Source organism: Marmota monax, unplaced genomic scaffold, assembly GCF_021218885.2.
Source record: "Marmota monax isolate L192 unplaced genomic scaffold, Marmota_monax_Labrador192_F-V1.1 WCK01_AAM20220418_F8-fsc00009, whole genome shotgun sequence".
Lineage (NCBI taxonomy): Eukaryota > Metazoa > Chordata > Mammalia > Rodentia > Sciuridae > Marmota > Marmota monax.
In genome coordinates this window covers 24,307,531-24,325,649 of record NW_026694710.1, presented here as the reverse complement: position 1 = coordinate 24,325,649, position 18,119 = coordinate 24,307,531, and the positions used below count along the sequence as shown (strand labels likewise).

Genomic DNA, 18,119 nt, shown 5'->3' with positions numbered 1-18,119 from the left:
TGGAGTGTAAAGGCACAGAGATGCTTCTCTTGGTTTGACTAGTTTCTCTCAGCAGCACCTGGGCTCCACGTGGTCAGGTGAACGGTGGTGGGCAGCGGTCTCCACGTGGGAGCACCCCTTTCTGGCATCCTGCTCGGCTTTTCTTTCAGGCAGCTTACTCGTGAACAATGAGATGTGCTCTCTTTGGGGTATGAGAAGCTCTAAAGTGAACAGGAACGTGACTGTGAGGTTGGCTTTCTTACCACAGTTTGTGGCTTAGCAATGGGTTCTGTGACTTGGGTCATTTTACCAGGACTTCACAGCTTTCTGTTCTGGTGAAAGAGGATTCTGTGAGGTGCAGATTATGTGAACACCCCCACCTCAAGATGCTGATGGATGATCCCTGCAGTGGGCTCCACATGCCTGGTTAATCTGCGCTCCAGTGAAGGGAGCCTTCTTGCCTTGAGTTGAAGGCCCGACAGCTGGGTGTCCTTGGTGAGCAGCTGCTGGGGATCCAGGTCTTGCCTCTGGTTTTTAAATTCTATTTTGAAGGACTGTTGTCGAGATTTCTGAAATGTGTAGTGCCCGTGCCTTTACCAGGTCACTGCCTCAGGATGCGTCCATTGAGGGTCTGTCCTGTGCTGGCTGGGGACCAGCCCTGGGGTGCAGACAGACTGGAGTAGAGGTGGTGTTGGGAGCAGATTGTCACAGTCAGTAACAGATTGTTACTCACAGTAACAGAAGCACTGGAGACCATGGGAGACTGGGTGTAGGAATTGGCTCACATGCTCATGGAGCAGGGAGGTCCCACCACCTGCCCTCTGCAAGCTGGACACCCAGGAGAGTTGGGGGCATAATCAATCCAAGGTGGAGGCTGGAGAACCCCGGAGCTGCAGGTGTCAGCTCCAGCCAGGGGCTGGAGCAGGGTGGGGTGTGTGCTCTACAGTGTGAGGCTGAAGTGTTCCTCCCTCCTGGCCTTCTCTTCTTCATGAGTCAGCATCCTGGATGATGTCACCACACGACGGAGGGCCCTCTGCTGCTGGACAGAGGGCCACGGCCAGGTAGACAGTGGGCTGGAAGCTTTATCTGGCTCATGGCGTGTGGTGAGGGCCACCTCACGTCGCGGCAGAAGGTGTCATGTGGTGAGGGGGCGACTGAGGGACGGAGGGGAAGGGCCCAAACTGCCCCCCTGGTCCTCAGTGGTGGCGCCTGTTCCTGGGAAGCCCTCAGGACGGCTCAGCTCTTGAATTCGGGTCCCAGGGCTTAGCCCGCCACAGTGGCAGTTCAATTTCTGTGACCTTGGCTGAGTCCACCTGTTCACGGCTGACGTCCTCTGGAAAGACCGCAGCCCGTGCACCCGCGAGCCTGTGTGATCTGGCCACTCTCGTTGGCCTTCGTCTCCTGGACTGACTGTCCTTGCTGACACATGGGATTCCTGGTCCACCGTCTCCTCTTGGGAAACTCCCCGCCCCGCTGGCCCTGAGATGGCTGCTTGCCCCGGAACTCCCGCCATTCCTGCCCTCACAGCTGAGTCTGTCCTGCCTTGAGCTTTCCCGCCCGTCCACCTGACCCTGACCTCGGTGGGCTGGTCAGCTGGTGTTTCAGTCTCGTCTCAGCCACCGATGCTCCTTCTGGAGGGTAAAGGCTTCTCTGATCTGAACCAAACCAACGAGGAGCCGCACATTCAGCCCCGGCCACCTCAGGGTTCACGGGCTTTGGTCTCTCTCCCCAGGGCGGGGTACCTGGACGAAGACCAGATGGAAGTGCTCCTGGAGCGGGCTCAGACGGAAGTCTTTTCTATAAAACAGAAGTTGGAAAACGACTTAAAGCAGGAAAAGAAAAAGCTCCACCAAAAGTTGGTGACCAAGAGAAGGCGAGAGTTGCTTCAGAAGGTACGTCAGGTGCTGCGCTGTTCCTCTTTGGGCAACCCCTGCCAACACCACCAGGTCACGGCTGCCGTCCACCCTCGGTCGGGCAGGGCGCCTGGGCACAGTGCCTGTGCCATCTGCAGTTGATTGGTGGTGACTTTTTGGGGTGCCGCTTTACGGTGGCACATCAGAGAGCCGTGGTTGACTAGCCATGTCTGCGTGGGGAGGGAAGTGGCGGCTGGTGTGAGTGACGAGGACGATGAGGCCTTTTATTACCGAGTGCTGGGCCCCGCTCGAAGCCTGGGACCAGCCTCCATCACTGCAGTGTACGCCATCGGGGTGCCGCCTGTTCTCTGAGCCGCAGGTTAAAGGACCACAACAGGCCCGAGCCCCAGCTCTGAAGGCCTGGTCCAGCCAGGGCTAGTGACTAGAAGAAGGACTGCAGACCCCAGGAGAGAGCCTCCCGGTCCTCTGCGGGCTGAGTGACCCAGGGTTAGGATGGAGCGTCACAGAGCAGACTCTGCTGTCGTGTTCCCTGTGCTGAGGACACTGCCTGACACACAGGGGCCTTCCTTAGGAGAAGGAAGGAGTGGACCCTCTCTGGTCACCAGGAACCGTGAGCAGAAGGCAGGCCGCCTCATGTTCTGGTCAAGTAGAACGAGAGCAGCTGTAGACACCTGATAAGGACACCCGTGGGCATCTCACTCCTGTCAGGCTTCCCGCCACGAGGCCCGCATGCCCTCGGTTCTTTCTCCCTGGCCTCTTCTTCCCACTTCTTAACCTGAGCACGACGAAGCCTCCCCCTTCGTGTCCGCTTGGCGTCCTTCTCCCCAGGGCCCTTCTGACTCCTCCTGGAGCCCTCCCACGTGGCTCTCGGGTTGGCTTTTTCCTTATAACATCACCATGTGCAGTTCTGGCCTGGCCTGGGGTGTGGTCATTGCTCTGAGATCTGCACCAGGGGCTTTCCTGAGGCTGTGCCGTATCAGGCCACTCATAATCGCCACAGCCACACGGTGTGTAGGTCCCATTACATCCCCGTTTTACAGAGCAGGATGTGGAGGCACTGATCCTCATTCAGGTCACTCAGCTTGTAATGGAGGAGCCAGGATTGAAACCCAGACGGCTGGCCTCTTGACTTTACCTACTCAATAAGTCTTGTTCAGTGAACATCAAACATGAAGTTTCCAACATCGTTCCTTTGATCTTCTGCAGGATAATTTCCCAAATATGAGATTGTCGGGGAGGAGTGGGGAGTCGCTAAACCTTCCGTGTCCTCTGCCTCAAATTTCCGAAGTATTTTCCCAGAGGGCTGTGCCTACCACCCTGCCCCCATTTGATCTTCCTTTGTCACCTTCCTGCCAGCACAAGGAGCAGCGGAGACAGCAGCTGTCCACCGGAGAAGCCCTCCGGGCTGCTGAAGACGCCGGCCAGTACCTGGGCCAGTGGAGGAGCATGGCGGCCGAGCACAGCGCCGCCCTGGAGGAGCTGCAGGAGGGCCTGGACCAGGCCGCCCTGGACGACCTGCGGGCCCTGACCCTGGCACTGTCGGAGAAGGCCACCGAGGCGCTGCGGCGCCTGCAGAGCTCGGGGATGACGCAGGAGCTGCTCAAGCGCAGCGTGCCCTGGCTCTTCCTGCAGCAGATCCTGGAGGAGCACGGCCAGGAGTCGGCCGCCCGCGCCGCGCAGCTGGAGGCCGAGGAGAGGGAGCGGGGCCAGGAGGGTGTCCGGAGCGTGAGGCAGAGGCTGCAGGAGGACGCCCCGGAGGCCTGGGTGGAGGAGCAGGCGGAGCTGAGGTGCTGGGAGCGCCTGATCTTCCTGTGAGTGGCCCTGCAGGCCCCCTCTGCCCCCACCGCTGCCCTCCACCCAGCTGCTGAGGCGGGAGCCCAGGCTGCGGTGCCCAGGGTGGCCCAGCACAGGGCACCGACCCAGCAGATGAGTGTGCTCTGCCACCCAGACTCACAGCTCGCGGGGTGGACGGCGGGGCCAGCGGAGGAGGGTTCTGGGGACCGGGGGCCCTGGGTGCCTTGGGAGTGTGGGTGGTTCAGTGGACTGGCAGGGCCCGGCCCACTGCTCAGGGAGAAGTAGACTGCCCCCGTCCCTTCCATAAGAAGTGTGGTTTGGTGAGGGGAGCTTGCAGAGTGGGGAGAAGGCTAGGTGAGGTCATGGCCGCCCTGTGGTCTCCCCCAAGTGTTCAGGCAGCACTGGCATTGGACCCTGGGTGCAGTTCTCACACCTGGCCGCACCATATTTCCCCTGCTCCTTCATTGGCTGGCTCATTGGGCCACTGGTTCTTATTGATACCAGAACCACGAGGACTCCCACTCCAGAGTGGGACACACTGCTGGTCACAGCTGACCAGCACTCCTGCCGAGGAACTGGAAACCAGTGCGTGAACCATGCACGATGTCTTCCAGCCACACGGAGAGACCCAGTGTCAGGACCAGCTGGAGCCGGCTCTGGTTGGGGAGTCTTCTGCTTGCCCCAGTCATCTGCTGGTTCTTTGTGCAGACTGAGATTTAGCTCAGCCCAGGAGGGAGGCATCCGTGGCATATTAGACCCACAAAGATTTTGGTGTACATTGGAAACCCTCGGAGCCCCAAATATGACCAGTGTGGAAAGAGATGCAGGTGATGTAGAACAAAAGACCAGGCTTTAAATTCCAGCACCCACCACCAGCTGTGTGGGTGTGGACAAGTTACTTAACTTCTCTGGGTCTCGTCTTTCTTGCCTATAAAACAGGGATGACAGTATTAAATAATTTATAGCACTTGATGCTATCAGGTGGGTTAACACGTGAAGCGAATGTTTATATAAGAGCCTGGCTCTATGTGGGGACCCTTGGACAGGTGTCAGGTGGCCGAGCATCTGCAGGATCTTGCTGACCTGAAGGACTTAATGCCCCTTCCCTCCCAGTCCTCCTCCCTAGCACCGACCTTGCTGTGGGGAGTCGGTCCCCAGGTGTTCATGCCGAGTGATGTCATCTGGTTTTCAGTGAGTGACTCCGCTCTTCCCACCTCTCTCTTGTGCTCCTGGCTTCATTGATTCCCTGATCTTCATTAGTTATTACTTTCCTGACACGGGAGCCTAGACGCCGTCTTCTCCAAGCCACACAAATCAGACCCTTATGGGCCCTTTGCACATGTGAGTGGCCCTTGGCAGCACTGATGCCGCCCAGGCCGCTGCTCGTCCAGCTGGCTTTGGACTCTGTGCAGCCCTTGAATTAGACTTGATGTTCCCATTACTTGGTGGTCATTTTCTTCAATTTCGTTTGGGTCCATTTTGCAGGGACCATTACTAAAACCGCCACTGAGTTAGCCACCAGCGGGGAAAGAAAAATGTGGCTTGGCTATCGGGACTCTTCAAGGTTTCTCCGAGGATTAAAGAGGGTTAACCCACAGTGACCGCGGCGTGAGCTGCTCATACGTGTGGCTTATTTAAGGTCCCAGGGGCTGCGGCCTTAGTTTCCATGGCGTTGTGTAAGGATGGCTTGGCACCATTGTTTGGAGACACGGTTTATGAGCCTCCCATCTGCACACAAGACGGGGTTGCTGTGAGCCTCTTCAGCCAGAGTTGGGATTAAGAAGGATGCCTGTTTTTTGCCAGGGAAAGTGTGTCTTGATACTCCTTTCCTAGGTTTCTAATCTGATTTTAACTGCCAGGGCAAAGACCTGCCTCCTGTCTTTCTATATTCTCTGGTCCTGGTAGCAGAGGACCAGGACCAGGCCACAGGGGCCATTCTGCTGGAAGGTGTGAGATAGGACCTAGGTGCCCGTGGGGTGCTTTTGTTCTGGACAGTAACCGGCAGACAGTGGGAGAGGCTGTGCATGGGGCGAGGGCCAGGGACGGGCTGCATCACTAGAAGTGCTCTAGAAATGGGGGGGGCCCTTGGAGTGAGGACCCCATGACAGGGTGCCCTGCCCCGGGGCCCTCGCCTGCGGCCTGTGATGTGACCCTCAGGCCTTCTGTCTTCCTCTGAGGGCCCCTGACATCCTGAACTCCTCCTGCACTTCCACAGGAGAACTTCCCTGGTGAGCCAGGATGTAGAGATTCGGGTGTGTGAGGCTTGCCCTGGCCTCCCTGGGAAGTATTCTGCAAATGTTCCCAGAAAGCCACTCCCATGCAGCCTGTTGACAGTGCCAGAATGACAGGAGAAACTCAGGTCGCTCTGCAGAGATTGGTTGGATGAATAAACAGACACACCCTGTCGGAAGCAGGAGCGAGAGGTCAGGCCCCTTCCTGGTTGCTCCCTCCCGAGTTGAGGAGGGACTTCCATCCAGACGTCCACCCTGGGACCCACGAAGCTGGGAAAGTGAGCGGGTGGCCACTCTCCCTTGGGAGTGGCTGTGGGCCTGGCCAGAAGGAAGCTGGGGATGTACCTCAGTCTCCTCTTGTGTAAGTCGAGGATCAGCAATGATGTAGGTCAGGGTCTCTGATTCCCAGGGCTCCTTAAGGGGGCACCACAGCCAGGTGGCTTCAAACCAGAGGCACGTGATTGTCTCCCGGTTCTGTGGCCACAGTGAACTCGGGGTGCAGGAGGCCGTGCTCCACTGAGGCTCTGGGGAGGCCGTTCCTCAACCTTCTCTGAGCTTCTGCATTGGTCTGTAGACACGTCACTCCTACCTCCACCTCTGTTGTCACATGGCTCCTGCCCCGCATGATTGTCTCCTCACCTGTCCCACCAGGACATCAGTTATATCAGAGTTCGGGTCCACTCCATTCCAGTGGGTCTTCATTTGCAAAGACCCTGTTTCCAAATGGCCCATTCACAGGTGCTGACTTTAGATTCACATCCAAGGGACACAATTCAGTGCATAGCAGTAAACTGCCTGGCATGGTCTGTGGCGTGGAGTAGGTTTGTGATAAATGACAGTTGCCAGTTGCCATCCTTTAGGACCCTTTCCCTGACCCCGACCTGTCCTGGGTGCCACTTGCCCCTGCTTACAGTGCTGTTGCCTGGGGTTGGTGGACAGGGCTTCATTTCTTGTCTGTTTCTCCAGCGGGGCCAGTTGTGGTCACGGGCGTGAATGCCAGAAGACCGATTCCTCCTCTTGGGCTACCTCCTTGAGCTCTAGGTCTCAGCTCCACATGACCCTGTGCCCAGCAGTGCATACATTAGGCACCCAGGAAAGGCTTGCGGATTGAACGCCCTGAGGAGCAATGCGTTTCCTCCACACAGGGACTTAGTTCATGGGCCGTGAAGTCCCAGCTCCTGCCCCAACCCCACACCTGCATTTCCTCTTGGTGGAACATGCCACTGTCCCCTCCACAGGCGGCTCTGCTGCTCGGCCTTCTCACTGTCTGAAGAGGAGCTGCTCAGGATGAGGCAGGAGGTCCACGGCTGCTTCGCCCAGATGGACAGGAGCTTGGCCCTACCCAAAATCCGAGCCCGAGTCCTGCTGCAGAGATTCCAGACCTCCTGGCGGGAAGCAGAGGTCCTGAAGCTGGACCAGGCCCTGGCTGCACCCGAGCTGCAGGTAGGCGGGACATCATGGCCTCTCAACTGCAGGGACTGGCCACTACTCCGCAGCATCTGACCCTGCGGGGTCCTGTGTCTCTGTCCCCCACCCAGATTCCTCTCCTCTGTCCTCTCCTTTCCAGCCATGGTAGGTCTTACAGTAGTTCTTGGAACAGCCAGGTTGTCCTGACCTCAAGGTCTGGGGACAGCTCTGTGGCCATGCAGATGCCCTTACCCAGCTGGTACAGTGTCCACCTGCAGCCGCCCGTGGTTTGCAGCCACACTCTTCTGTACTCTTCTCCTGAATGTTGTGCTGGGTGGAAGGGAGGCACCTGACCTGAGAAGTGGCTCTCTTCTCTTCTCCCATCGTTGTGGACAGTGACTGATTCAGGGTACAAAAGGCCTCTCTGCAAGTGGCACCAAGGAGGGTTGCTCACCTCAGCTCAGTGGGCTTGGAGAAGAGTCTCTTGTACTGGGATGGTGATTGACAGCTGCCTTTTAGTGACCACCTGCGTGTCTCAAGGGCAGATGAGTCTGGTGCAGCTGATCCTGCACATGATCTGGAACTTGCTGTTGCAGACCTCTGTGGCCACACCTCCTTAATGCATGTGATCTGGAACTTGCTGTTGTAAACCTCTGGGGCCACACCTCCTTAATGCATGTGATCTGGAACTTGCTGTTGTAGACCTCTGGGGCCACACCTCCTTGAGTGCCATGATTTTGATCTTGCTATTGTAGACCTCTGGGGCCACACCTCTTGAGTGCACATGATCTTGAACTTGCCATTGCTCCTGCCTGCAGCATGCTTTGTAGTCTCTTCACCCCTCAGTTCAATGTCACCTCCACCAAGAGGCCTTCTCTGAGTGCCCATGTAAAATAACCTTCTCCCAGGCATGCTTTGTCACGAGACCACCACCTGGCATGATCCAGGTGATCCCCGCTGGCCTGAGGTGGAGTTTGGCAGTTCTGTGAGCCAGAGTCTTCCCTTGGCTTGGGGCGACCTGGGGCTGCATGAGCTTGCTGGTGACCATCTTGATGCCAGTGTTTTCTCTGACCCCTCTCCACCCACAGTCCAAGGCAAGGAAGCCGCGGTCCAAGAGTAAAAGCAAGGTAGACCTTTTGAAGAAGTGCATTGAAGACAAGATTCGCCTCTTTGAGGAACAGGCTCCTGAGGACCTGCTAGAAAAGGTGGGTGCGTCTGCTTCATTGGTTGCGTCTCTCTGCACCCAGCAGGTGACGCTGGCCGTTGGCAGGTGTGTGGAGTTCTCCTGGGCTGCTCCGTCCATCTGTCCCGAGCACCGTGCTCTGGAAGTCACCGTCCTGCACATGTGGCCCCTCTCCCCTGGGCCCTCCCCGCTCCCTGGGCCTTCTGTCTGAGCCTCTTTCCCTGGGTCTCTGCCGGGAGATCTCGTCACCTCCGGCTCTGCTCCCCGTGGCCCTGGTCCCGCTGTCATATGCCTGGCTCTGTCCTGGGGCATTGCGCCTGTCCTCTCTCCCCATCTCCTTTTTACCCGTGAGTCCTGGGCTGTGCTCCCACGTCCCCGCTCCCTCCAGCCCCTCCTCATTGCCGTGTTTGGTCCTTGTGTCCTGCGCACCCTCGGGCTCCTGCTGCTCCAGGCTGCGTTCTGCCTGCTCCTGCAGTCGCCTCTCGGGTCACTTCCTGGACGCGGAGCTCTGTCTTTTGCTGTCCTTAGGCGTTGCCTCTGTGCTCGGGTGTCCTCTCCGGGACGGCCCCCTGTACACCTGACGCCTCCCTCCCCGCAGCCTGCGCAGCCCCCTTTCAGCAGTGCTTCGGGCACTGCTCATTTGCTCCCTGAGTGTTTGAGGAGACAGTGATGTCCTGGCACCGTGTCCCCGAGCTCTGGGTGCAGCCTGATTCAGATGGTCCTGCTCCTGCTCTCTATTTGGGGACCCTGATGAGAAACACTTAAAATTGTCTCTCTGATCAGTGCTCCTCAGGGAAGGATCGAGGTGCTGTGGCCACGGCAGGCGGAGCAAGCAGGCGGCAGGTGCACTGTTGGTGGGTCGGGAGGAGAGGGCTCCTGTCGGGTTGCGTGGAGTGGACGCCACACGGGCTGCCTGTGTCCGTGTCTCCCGCGCTTTGCCCTGTGTTGGGGGCTCCCCAGAGGACTGCGTTCAGGTGCCCCCAGCCAGGCCGGGTGGAGCAGCTGTGTTTGTGCCTGTCTTCTGTCCGTGTCCTCGCCTAGTTTTGTTTTTAATTAAAAAAAAAAATTTAAGGTAGGTGTACCTTGTCTCAGAAGGCAAATGCCTGGACCTGTGAAGGGTCCTAGAACCTGCTCTGGGCGCGGTCAGTGGCTCCTTTCCAGGGTCTAGGGGTTGACCATCAGCAGTCGTGAGGAGCAGGCAGAAGTGCCTGTGACCGGTGGGGGAGCAGCTCATGATGATGCCTTGGGCCACGTGACCCGGGGCATCATCAGCGGTGACCTTTCAGTGAGAGGTGTCCTTGCAGTCTGCCTTCCCACCTGGCAGGTGCCCACCTCAGGCGCTCCCTGACGGCAGCTTAAAGGGCCTCCCTGCTCAGCAGGTGGACTTTGCTCCCATTCCTTTGCAGAGTGATCCTGGAGGGCAGCAACGGCCCCCACTCGCTGAGGGGCTGCCAGGTCATTGTCACAGTCAGGGTTCTGCAGACACAGAACAGCCAGATGTACACCCTTGTAGGCACCGACAGGAGGGTTATTACGGGGATCTGCTCAGGCAAGTGTGGAGGCCGAGAGCCCATGATCCGCCCCTGTGAGCTGGGCAAGCCGAGGCAGTGGTCAGCTCAGTCTTGCCCACAGGCCTGGACCTGGGCTGCGGTGTAAGTCCAGAGTCCAGGGCCCGAGAACCAGGGGTGCCGACGTCTCCCAGGGCAAAGAAACCACGGCCCTGCTCAGGGGAAGGCCCAGGGTCCCCTTCCCCCTCCCTTCCATTCTGCTGGGCCCTCCTGAGGCTGGATGGCCCCTGCTCACACTGGGGAGGGTCTTATTTGCTTAGTCCCCCAATTCCAATGCTGCTGTCACCCAGAAACACCCTCACAGACACTTCCAGAAACAACACTCTGGGCATCCGTTAGCACAAGCCAGGTGGCACTAAAATCAACCCTCATGGTCACATTTCAGGGGAGGGAGGTCCTCAGAGTCTGTGCAGCTGTGGAGATGGCGCCAGGTCCTCTGACAGCTGCCCAGGAGACCCTCGGAGGACAGCCTGTGGGAATGGGGTGCCTCCAGGGCCGCTCTGGTCTCTGGTTCACCTGGGGCAGCAGAGCATGCTGGGAACACTGTTGGGGCCCCTCCTTGACTGGAATCTGCAGTCACCAGTCCACCCTTAGCCCTGGACTGACACCCCCTTGTCTGGACTCCTCCGTGTGGCTGAGGGGAAGTGGGGTCTGGGGAGGGAAGGAGGATGGTTCACCCACCACCAGTGATGGCCAGGGCTGGGGTGAACCGCTGGCCGCCGTCCCCCTTGCCCTGCTGTGCAGCAGTGAGCTGGGGGCTGGAGGGCGTCACCTTCCTGGGAGGACTCTCGGGGACTCTCTGTCCCCCCTGCCCCGCCCTTCCTCCCATGTTCCTTTGCTTCTCCTTCCCAGCCTGCCCTGCCCGGCTCTTCCTCCTCCTGCTGGGAGCACTGCTTTGTGCCTTCCCTGGGCCGGGCCCCTCTGGGGTTCATGGGTGTAGAGGCGCAGCTTGTCCCTCACCCCTGCAAGTCTGCCTCTGCTTTCAGAAAATCCACTGCCAGTCTGAAGCTCCACCCAGAATCCAGGGCCGTGGGTGAATTTGGGAGGGACAGAGAGGGACGGGCAGACCAGTGCGGGCCTCCTGGCCGCCCGCTCGCTTTCTGAACAGCTGACAGGTTGATGGGCCCCGGTGACACCTGTGTGTGAGGTCTGCACTCCGACGAGAGGCAACACAAGTGCCAGCCACGTCTGGCCTGTGCTTCCTGGCGGCTCCTCCCGGGCCTGTGGTAGCTCTGCCTGAGCAGATCTCAGTGGGCTTCTGTCGCTGCAGCCCCTGTGGGGCTCTGCTCCGCAGACTGTGGACACAGCGGCCCCCAGGCTTGACTCTGGTGTCCTGAATCTGTGGAGCTGCTGGGCTCCCCTGGGCTCCCGCCTCCCTCCGCTGCCTCTGAGCAGAGCGGGCAGTTGTGCAGCCCACCTGGCCCTGAGCTGCCGTTTTCTGGTCTAGACTTTTCCTAAGATCCTGGTAGTTTAAGGTGGAGAGTAAATCTGTTCACTGCTGCTCCATCCTGGCCAGAAGCCGCATTTCTAACCCATCCTTTCATCCCTGGCTTCTAATTTTATGCATTATTTAGAGGAAAAAGTATGGGTGCGATCGACTTTGAAGTGGATTGGGGCTTCCTCGTGGCTTTATCCTAGGCCCATCTGAAAAACTACTTCCTTTGTCCTCAGAAAGACCAAGTGTTTTCTGATGGGTGGGGAGCCAGGCCCCAGGAGGCAGGGGACTGCCCCAGAGAGCGCAGACGTCCTGAGGTAAAGTGGACACCACGCAGGCCCTGGGGAGGGCTGGGGGACAGGGTCACCTGCCTACCTGGCCTGGGAGACTCCCCGGTGGAGGTGGTTGGCCAGATCTATTGGATGGAACCTCCTGCTCAGATGGCCCTGGCCAAGCTCCGGTTTGTTGAAGACCTTGATGGGGACATAGGACATGTTTTCCCCCCACCTCAGTGTCAGGCCAAGCCCACGGCGGAGCAGGTCTGCGTGTGGCACAGCTGCGTGGCTTGTTTTCTGACTTTCCATGAAAATAGACCTATCTTTCTTCTTCTCCTCCTTCCTCTCTTTCCAACTCTGTCATCTGTCTGTGGTCTGTTTCTGCTTCTTGCTTAAGCTGAAGCTTGGGGACTCCCTGTTGACACAAGCGTCCTCCTGCCTTCGACAGTGGCTTGGCAGCTCAGCCCTCAGCCGGCAGGTTGTCTTCATCCCCTCGATATTTCAAGGCTCCTGGAGCCTCCGCAGCCCTCCACGGGGAGGGAGGAGGACCAGCTGCCTCTCTTGGGTGGAGAAGTGAGGCTCAGGGTGGTCGCAGGCTCCTCCCAGGCCACACAGCCGGCGCCCGCAGCACAGCGCAGCCACCTGCTTCCTGCACCGGCAGAGTGGTTTGGTGGATCCAGAATGGAAGGACGTTGGGCCTGTCTTGGGTGTGCTTCTCCTGCTGTTTGAATAGATTCCTCATCCCTGTTCTCCAGGAGCCGGAATCACATGACTGCATTCCCCACTCGCCCATTATTTCTGGTCTTGTTCTGATGATCTTCCTCCTGTCTGGACAGCACGCCCACCACAGCCACCGCCCATCCGCCCATCGTATCCACGTCCCAGACTCCACTGCCTGCACGTGGCCCTCCACTTGCCATAGTCTGGGCAGCTGCCTGGGCGAGTCTGCAGAGGCGGCTGGCACGGTCAGAACCGCTCTTCACACTGCTCTGACTTCAGCAGGATGGAGCAGGAGGATGAGGTGCCTGACCAGCGGGGGATGGAGGGCCAGGCCTCCTAAAGCTGGGACACAAAGGTGCTGTGAGCAGGGACCACCTAGGCAGGGGAGGGGACATTCCCCCATCCACAGGGCTCTGCTCACACTGTCCCCCTCGTCCCCCGCAAGCTCCCCGCCCTGAAGCTCCCTTTTGAGAGTCTGTGGCTTCCCATTGCCCCCCTCTTGGCCACGGGGCCTGGTGGTCAGACCTCAGCTCGCCTTTCTGATCTGTTCTACCTTTCACGTTCCTAAAGACGACGGGCTGTCCCCGGGTGGTTGGACGTGATCACCCTTTTCCTATTTTCCATTGGTTGTTCATTTAAAATGTTCCCTTCTGTCTTCATCAACCCTCCTGTAAGTAGTCAAATGCCTCTTTCTACAAAGCTTGGGCTAAAAAAGAGCCACTCCCCCCAACACACACACACGTATTGTTGACTCCTCAAGTTAATAGTTCCTAACTTTTTGCTTGATATTTTGATCTTGGTGACTCTAACACGCTTGTCTTGCTGTTGGATCTCCACCTTAAGATTACTGATTTGCAGGCTGGGGCTGTGGCTCAGTGGTAACACACTTGCCTGGATTCTCAGCACCACGTATAAATAAATAAAATAAAGATCTATCAACAACTAAGGAAAAAAACTAAAAAAAAAAAAGGATGACCTATTTGCTTTCCTTTGTGGAAGGTGAAGATTTACTCTGAGTCTTCTCAACCTGTACCCCACATGCCCTGACACAGTTAGATCAGCATTTACATTTTCTATTATTATGACCACCTGAATGTTATCCACAGGTGAATCACAGAGCAAACTGGGGTCTTCTTCATTTCTGCGTTAGCTTTCTGTTTTTCTCGGAGTTACTATCATCCTTTAGTTTCTCTTGGGTTACTTTTCCCTACTTACCACCAAAATTCGGTCCACTTCTCGACAGCTGGCCAGACTTCCCACCAGGACCATCACCTCTATTAATCCCATCTCCCTGAGGACATCTCTCCGTGCCTCTGCACTGCGGCCACCTTGGGGTCATGCTGCCAACCCTCTTCAGCCTTCTCTTTTCTAATTTCTTCTTTGTTACAATGAAACACATCTTCTGTTAGTTTCCTAGGAAAGGAGTTAATACTTTGAACTTTTGCAAGACTGAAAATGCTTCTGTTTTGCCCTGTGCTTGACATCAGTCTGACCCATCTTGGGATTCTGGAAACTTCCTTCAGTTGCATTAAGGGTTCCTCCCCTTCTGAATATCCAGATGCTGATCTCTTTTCCTTCACCTTCCTCTTTCACTGTTTTCCTTCTCTTTGTCCTTTGCTTTACTTGTCTTACAGACCTTTGAGTTTTTCTCTTGTGTTTTCAATTTCTAAATCTTCAAGAGCACCCACCCTCCATACTCTCTTCCTTAAAAAAGACCATGAGGGCTGGGGCTGGGGCTGAGGCTCAGTGGTGGAGCACTTGCCTAGCATGTGGGAGGCCCTGGGTTCAATTCTCAGTAGTGCATATAAATAAAATAAAGGTCCATTGGCAACTTAAAAACATTTAAGCCCATTTTTAAAAAAAGAACATGTTTTTTTGTTGTTGTTTTAAGACTCATTTAACGTTCTACCTCTTTCTGAGAATGATTTTTCTTTTTCTAATTCCTGGGTATTCACTTCTGTGTTCATTAGAAGTTTTCCCAGGCTTGTGGTCTTCCTTGGTGGTCTGCTCATATTTAAGAATGGGGTAGTAAAAAGCTGTCAGGAGTCTCTGGGCCTCCAAGTGGGGCTCATAGACTGTGACCTTCACTCTGGTGTGATGAGACTGGGCCATTCTGCTGGGGAACCCCGGGGTCAGTGCCTTCAGACCTAGTGCCTTCAGGCTAGTTGGGTTCCTGAACGAGGGCCACTGCAGCCTCCTGCCTACGCAGCAGACTGGCTGCCCAGCTCCTGCGGAGCCAAGTGGGGAGAGAGCTGGGGATGGAGGCCTCTCAGCCCAGTCTCCAGCGTGGGGCCTCTGCCACCAGACGAGCCTGGTCTCCTCCTCCTGGGTCAGACTCCCAAAGAGCAAACCCCAGCTGTCTGCTGGGCAGGGGGGGCAGGGGCTGTGGACGGAGGTGGGGGGGACTTCCGGGGGCCTGCTCCCTGGTTAGCTGGCCGCCCTCTCCTTTACCAACACTGCTAGGTGCACGGGGACTGGCTCTGGGCGACCATCCAGTCCCTTTCCACTCGGACGTCCAATTTCTGGCTTTTAGATTCTGCTCCCTCTGAGCCCACTCTTCCTTTCCTTCTTAACACAGTAGGTGCACCTTGTAAGTCCCTTTGTCATCAGCCACCTCCAGTGTTGACCTTTCTGTACCTCGTACTGGATTTTGTGATCAGAAACAGACAACCACAACCTCCCCTTCTAGAGGGGGAAAGTCCCTCAATATCGCGAGCCATTCTTCCCGTCTTTCCTGGCTCGACTTTAGAGAGGTCCTCTTTATTAAGGGTCAAGGTGGTGATAACGGCAATGATGCAGTGAGGGGACTGGCAGCTCCTGCTCTTTTGTTTCCTTTTCACACACAAACCTGAGGCTCAGAGAGGTTGAACACCTTGGCTGGGTCACACAGCTGGTTAGGTGGTTTCTTGCAGGGAAGAGACGGCAGACCAGCCTTAAACTCCAGGTGGCCAGGCAGATGCCCCTCGATTGTGTGACATTTGTGCTCTGATCGTGGTGGGGGCGGGAGGTCGAGTCTTTCCAGGAGCAGAAGTGAATAATCCTGAATCTGAATGGGAGTGGAGTGATGGTCCCTGAGCAAGGTCGTGTTGTTCCACAAACATTGATGCAGGGGACCTCACGGGTCCGCTGTCCCCGATGGAAGACGCGGGAGGGTCTTCTTCACTTCCCGCCTGCCTACCCACCTCGTCTGGGCACCTAGAGCCACTGAGGGGAGGATCCGCCTGGAGAGGGACCCTCCAGCCGCAGCGGTGCTCACGGAGCGTGGCTCAGCCCCCTCTTCCAGCTGGTGGATGCGGGAACCTTGATGTGGCCTCTGCTGGCCTGACTTTCCGTGGCAGGCACTGGACTCTCCCTCCGGCCCCCTGTTCCCCCCGGGTGTTATGGGATGGGATTAAGGGGGTGGGTGCGGTCAACTCCTCCTCTCTCTGGGAGCCCGAGGCCTGAGGGGCCCCTTCTCTGCAGGTTGTGTGCTGAACCTGGGGGCCTCCCGGTTGGAGACCCGCCTGAGCCCCCTCCTGTGAGCTCCTCATGGTGCTGAGGCTGACCTGACTCAGCCTCTGGCTGGCTGGCCCTTGCATCCGGTTGCATGGGCTTCCAGACCTGCCGACTGTGACTTCACGAATCTCCAGAGTCCCCCGTGGCTCTGCTGGCTGGCGGGGTCTCAGGGCATACCTGGGATTCCTCCTCTGAGCTCCACGTGCTGCAGGGAAAACTGGTAGGAAGTTGGTCAAGCTTCCAATTTAAAATAAGGGAATTTAGCAGGAGATTGTTCAGCAAATGAATTATTATTATTTCAGATGCTTGAATACTTAATGAAGCCTGTCCTTAATAACCTCATAGAAATGCAAATCTGTCCTTTCCTAGGAGTCCTTTTAGAAAAGGACTTGAACCCTCTCTAGAGACATAATTTCATAGTCTGGAATGAATAAATTAAGCTTTCCAAGGAAGCAAAAAGGATTTTGGAATATCTTAAATTTTGTAGTCCATGTTGTTCTTATGGGATACACAAAGAGCTAATTGTTCCCCCACATTTTCAGTTTACATTTGCATAAACAGAACTCCAGCTAGCCCTGTGGCCACCTCATTCTGCCCTGCATCTCTGTAGGAGACTGGCCCTTGTAAGACTTGGACCACTGCTTGCTCACCCAAGAGGGAAATCGAGACCATATGGTATAACCTGTAAAACTGAGCTCATGCAGGTGCATGATGAAGGAGGCAGCTCGTCCATTTCTTGCTCATTTTTCTATTGTGCTGAAACATTAACTTCACAGAAAACACACCGATTCAATCATTTTTAAATGTACAGCTCACTTGTATTAGTCAGATTTCCATTGCTGTGACAAAATACTTGAGAAAAACAACTTAAAGGAGGAAAGAGGTATTTTGGCTCTCTGTTTCAGAGGTTTCAGCCCATGGTCAGCTGGTTCCATTGCTGTGGACCTGTGATAAGGCAGAGCGTTGTGGCAGAGAGGGCGTGGTAGAGAGGTGCTGCCCACCTTGGTGGTTGGGAAGCAGAGAAAGAGGGAGAGGGAGGCTGGGAACCAGATATGGTCCCCAAGGACATTTCCTGAAGGACTCTCTTCCTGCGGTGAGGTCCTGCCTCCTGCATTTCCTCCACCTCCAACAGTCCACTCATTCAGGTGACTGCATCAATGGGACCACCCACTGACGAGGGCAGAGCCCTCAGGATCCCATCACCTTCCCAAAGCCCCACCTCGGATCCCTGCTGCCTTGGGGACCCAACCTGCAACACAGGAGCCTTTGGGGACACTCCAGGCTCAATCCTCAGCAGGCACCAGGTACCCTCGCACATGAGTGTCATCACCATCGCACTCCGGAACTTTCCGTCTTGCATATGCATCATACAGTGTCCACCGTTCCTCCTGCCCCGTCCCCAGTGCCTTTATGCATCTGACTTCCCAGGGACTTCAGATGGGGGGTCATGCAGCACTTGTCCTTTGGGACTGGCTCACGTCACACAGCCTGGTGTCCTCGAGGTCTGTCTCTGCTGCAGCAGGGTCGGGATTCCCTTCCTGGGTAGGCCGAGTGGACCGCGTTTTCCTTGTCCGGATGTCCCCCCCTGGTGGACTCGGGCGTGCGCCTTTCTTTGGGTCATGGTGACTTTGAGGAGCCACGGTGCCTGTGCAGCTTTTTTTCCGGGTCACACTTCTGCTCCTCCTGCAGAGAGTGGGGTGCACAGAGCGCAGCCTGCCTTTTAGGGCTCGGGTGAGGTGAGAGGCACTGATGTCACACCTGTAGCCTTGACAGAAGAGAAGACAGGTGGACGCTGAGGGACTGTAGCCGAGTGGCCATGGTCGGGTCTGCTGGCTGGACACGTACAGAGCTCCGGGTGCAGCCTGCCCTGCCTCTAGCAAGTGTCCCCAAGGGGAGGAGGAGCTGGAGGGACGAGCAGAGAAGAGCAGGACAGGCGCTTGCTCCCAGAAGTGAGGATGCCCGAGGGGCCGGTCGGGAGCTGGAGACCAAAGGAAGAGGGCGTGGCGGGCACTTCAGTCAAGCAGGTGCCAGGCTCTGCACAGGGTGGAGGGGCCTGGGAGCTTCGCAGGGAGAGTGAACGGAGGGTCTGAGCCGACGGCAACACGCCCCGCTCACCCTCGAGGGTGGTAAGTACAGCATGAAGGACAGGCGTGGTCCT

The 18,119-nt window shown here is 56.8% G+C and overlaps 1 protein-coding gene across 6 annotated transcripts in view; it reads left to right on the top strand.

Annotated features, from left to right (window-relative positions):
* The window catches only part of Evc2 (EvC ciliary complex subunit 2), a 97,820-nt gene that overhangs the window by 63,754 nt on the left and 15,947 nt on the right, over positions 1-18,119 (top strand). For 4 of the 6 annotated variants that reach the window (XM_058572416.1, XM_058572415.1, XM_046423478.2 and 1 more), the window contains exons 13-16: positions 1,712-1,871; positions 3,210-3,664; positions 7,117-7,321; positions 8,374-8,490. In XM_058572416.1, coding sequence (XP_058428399.1) covers positions 1,712-1,871; positions 3,210-3,664; positions 7,117-7,321; positions 8,374-8,490 — 937 coding nt within the window. Of the gene's footprint in view, positions 1-1,711; positions 1,872-3,209; positions 3,665-7,116; positions 7,322-8,373; positions 8,491-12,501; positions 14,764-18,119 lie in introns of those variants that run through there. The other 2 variants (XM_058572419.1, XM_058572418.1) reach the window with 2 other exon arrangements.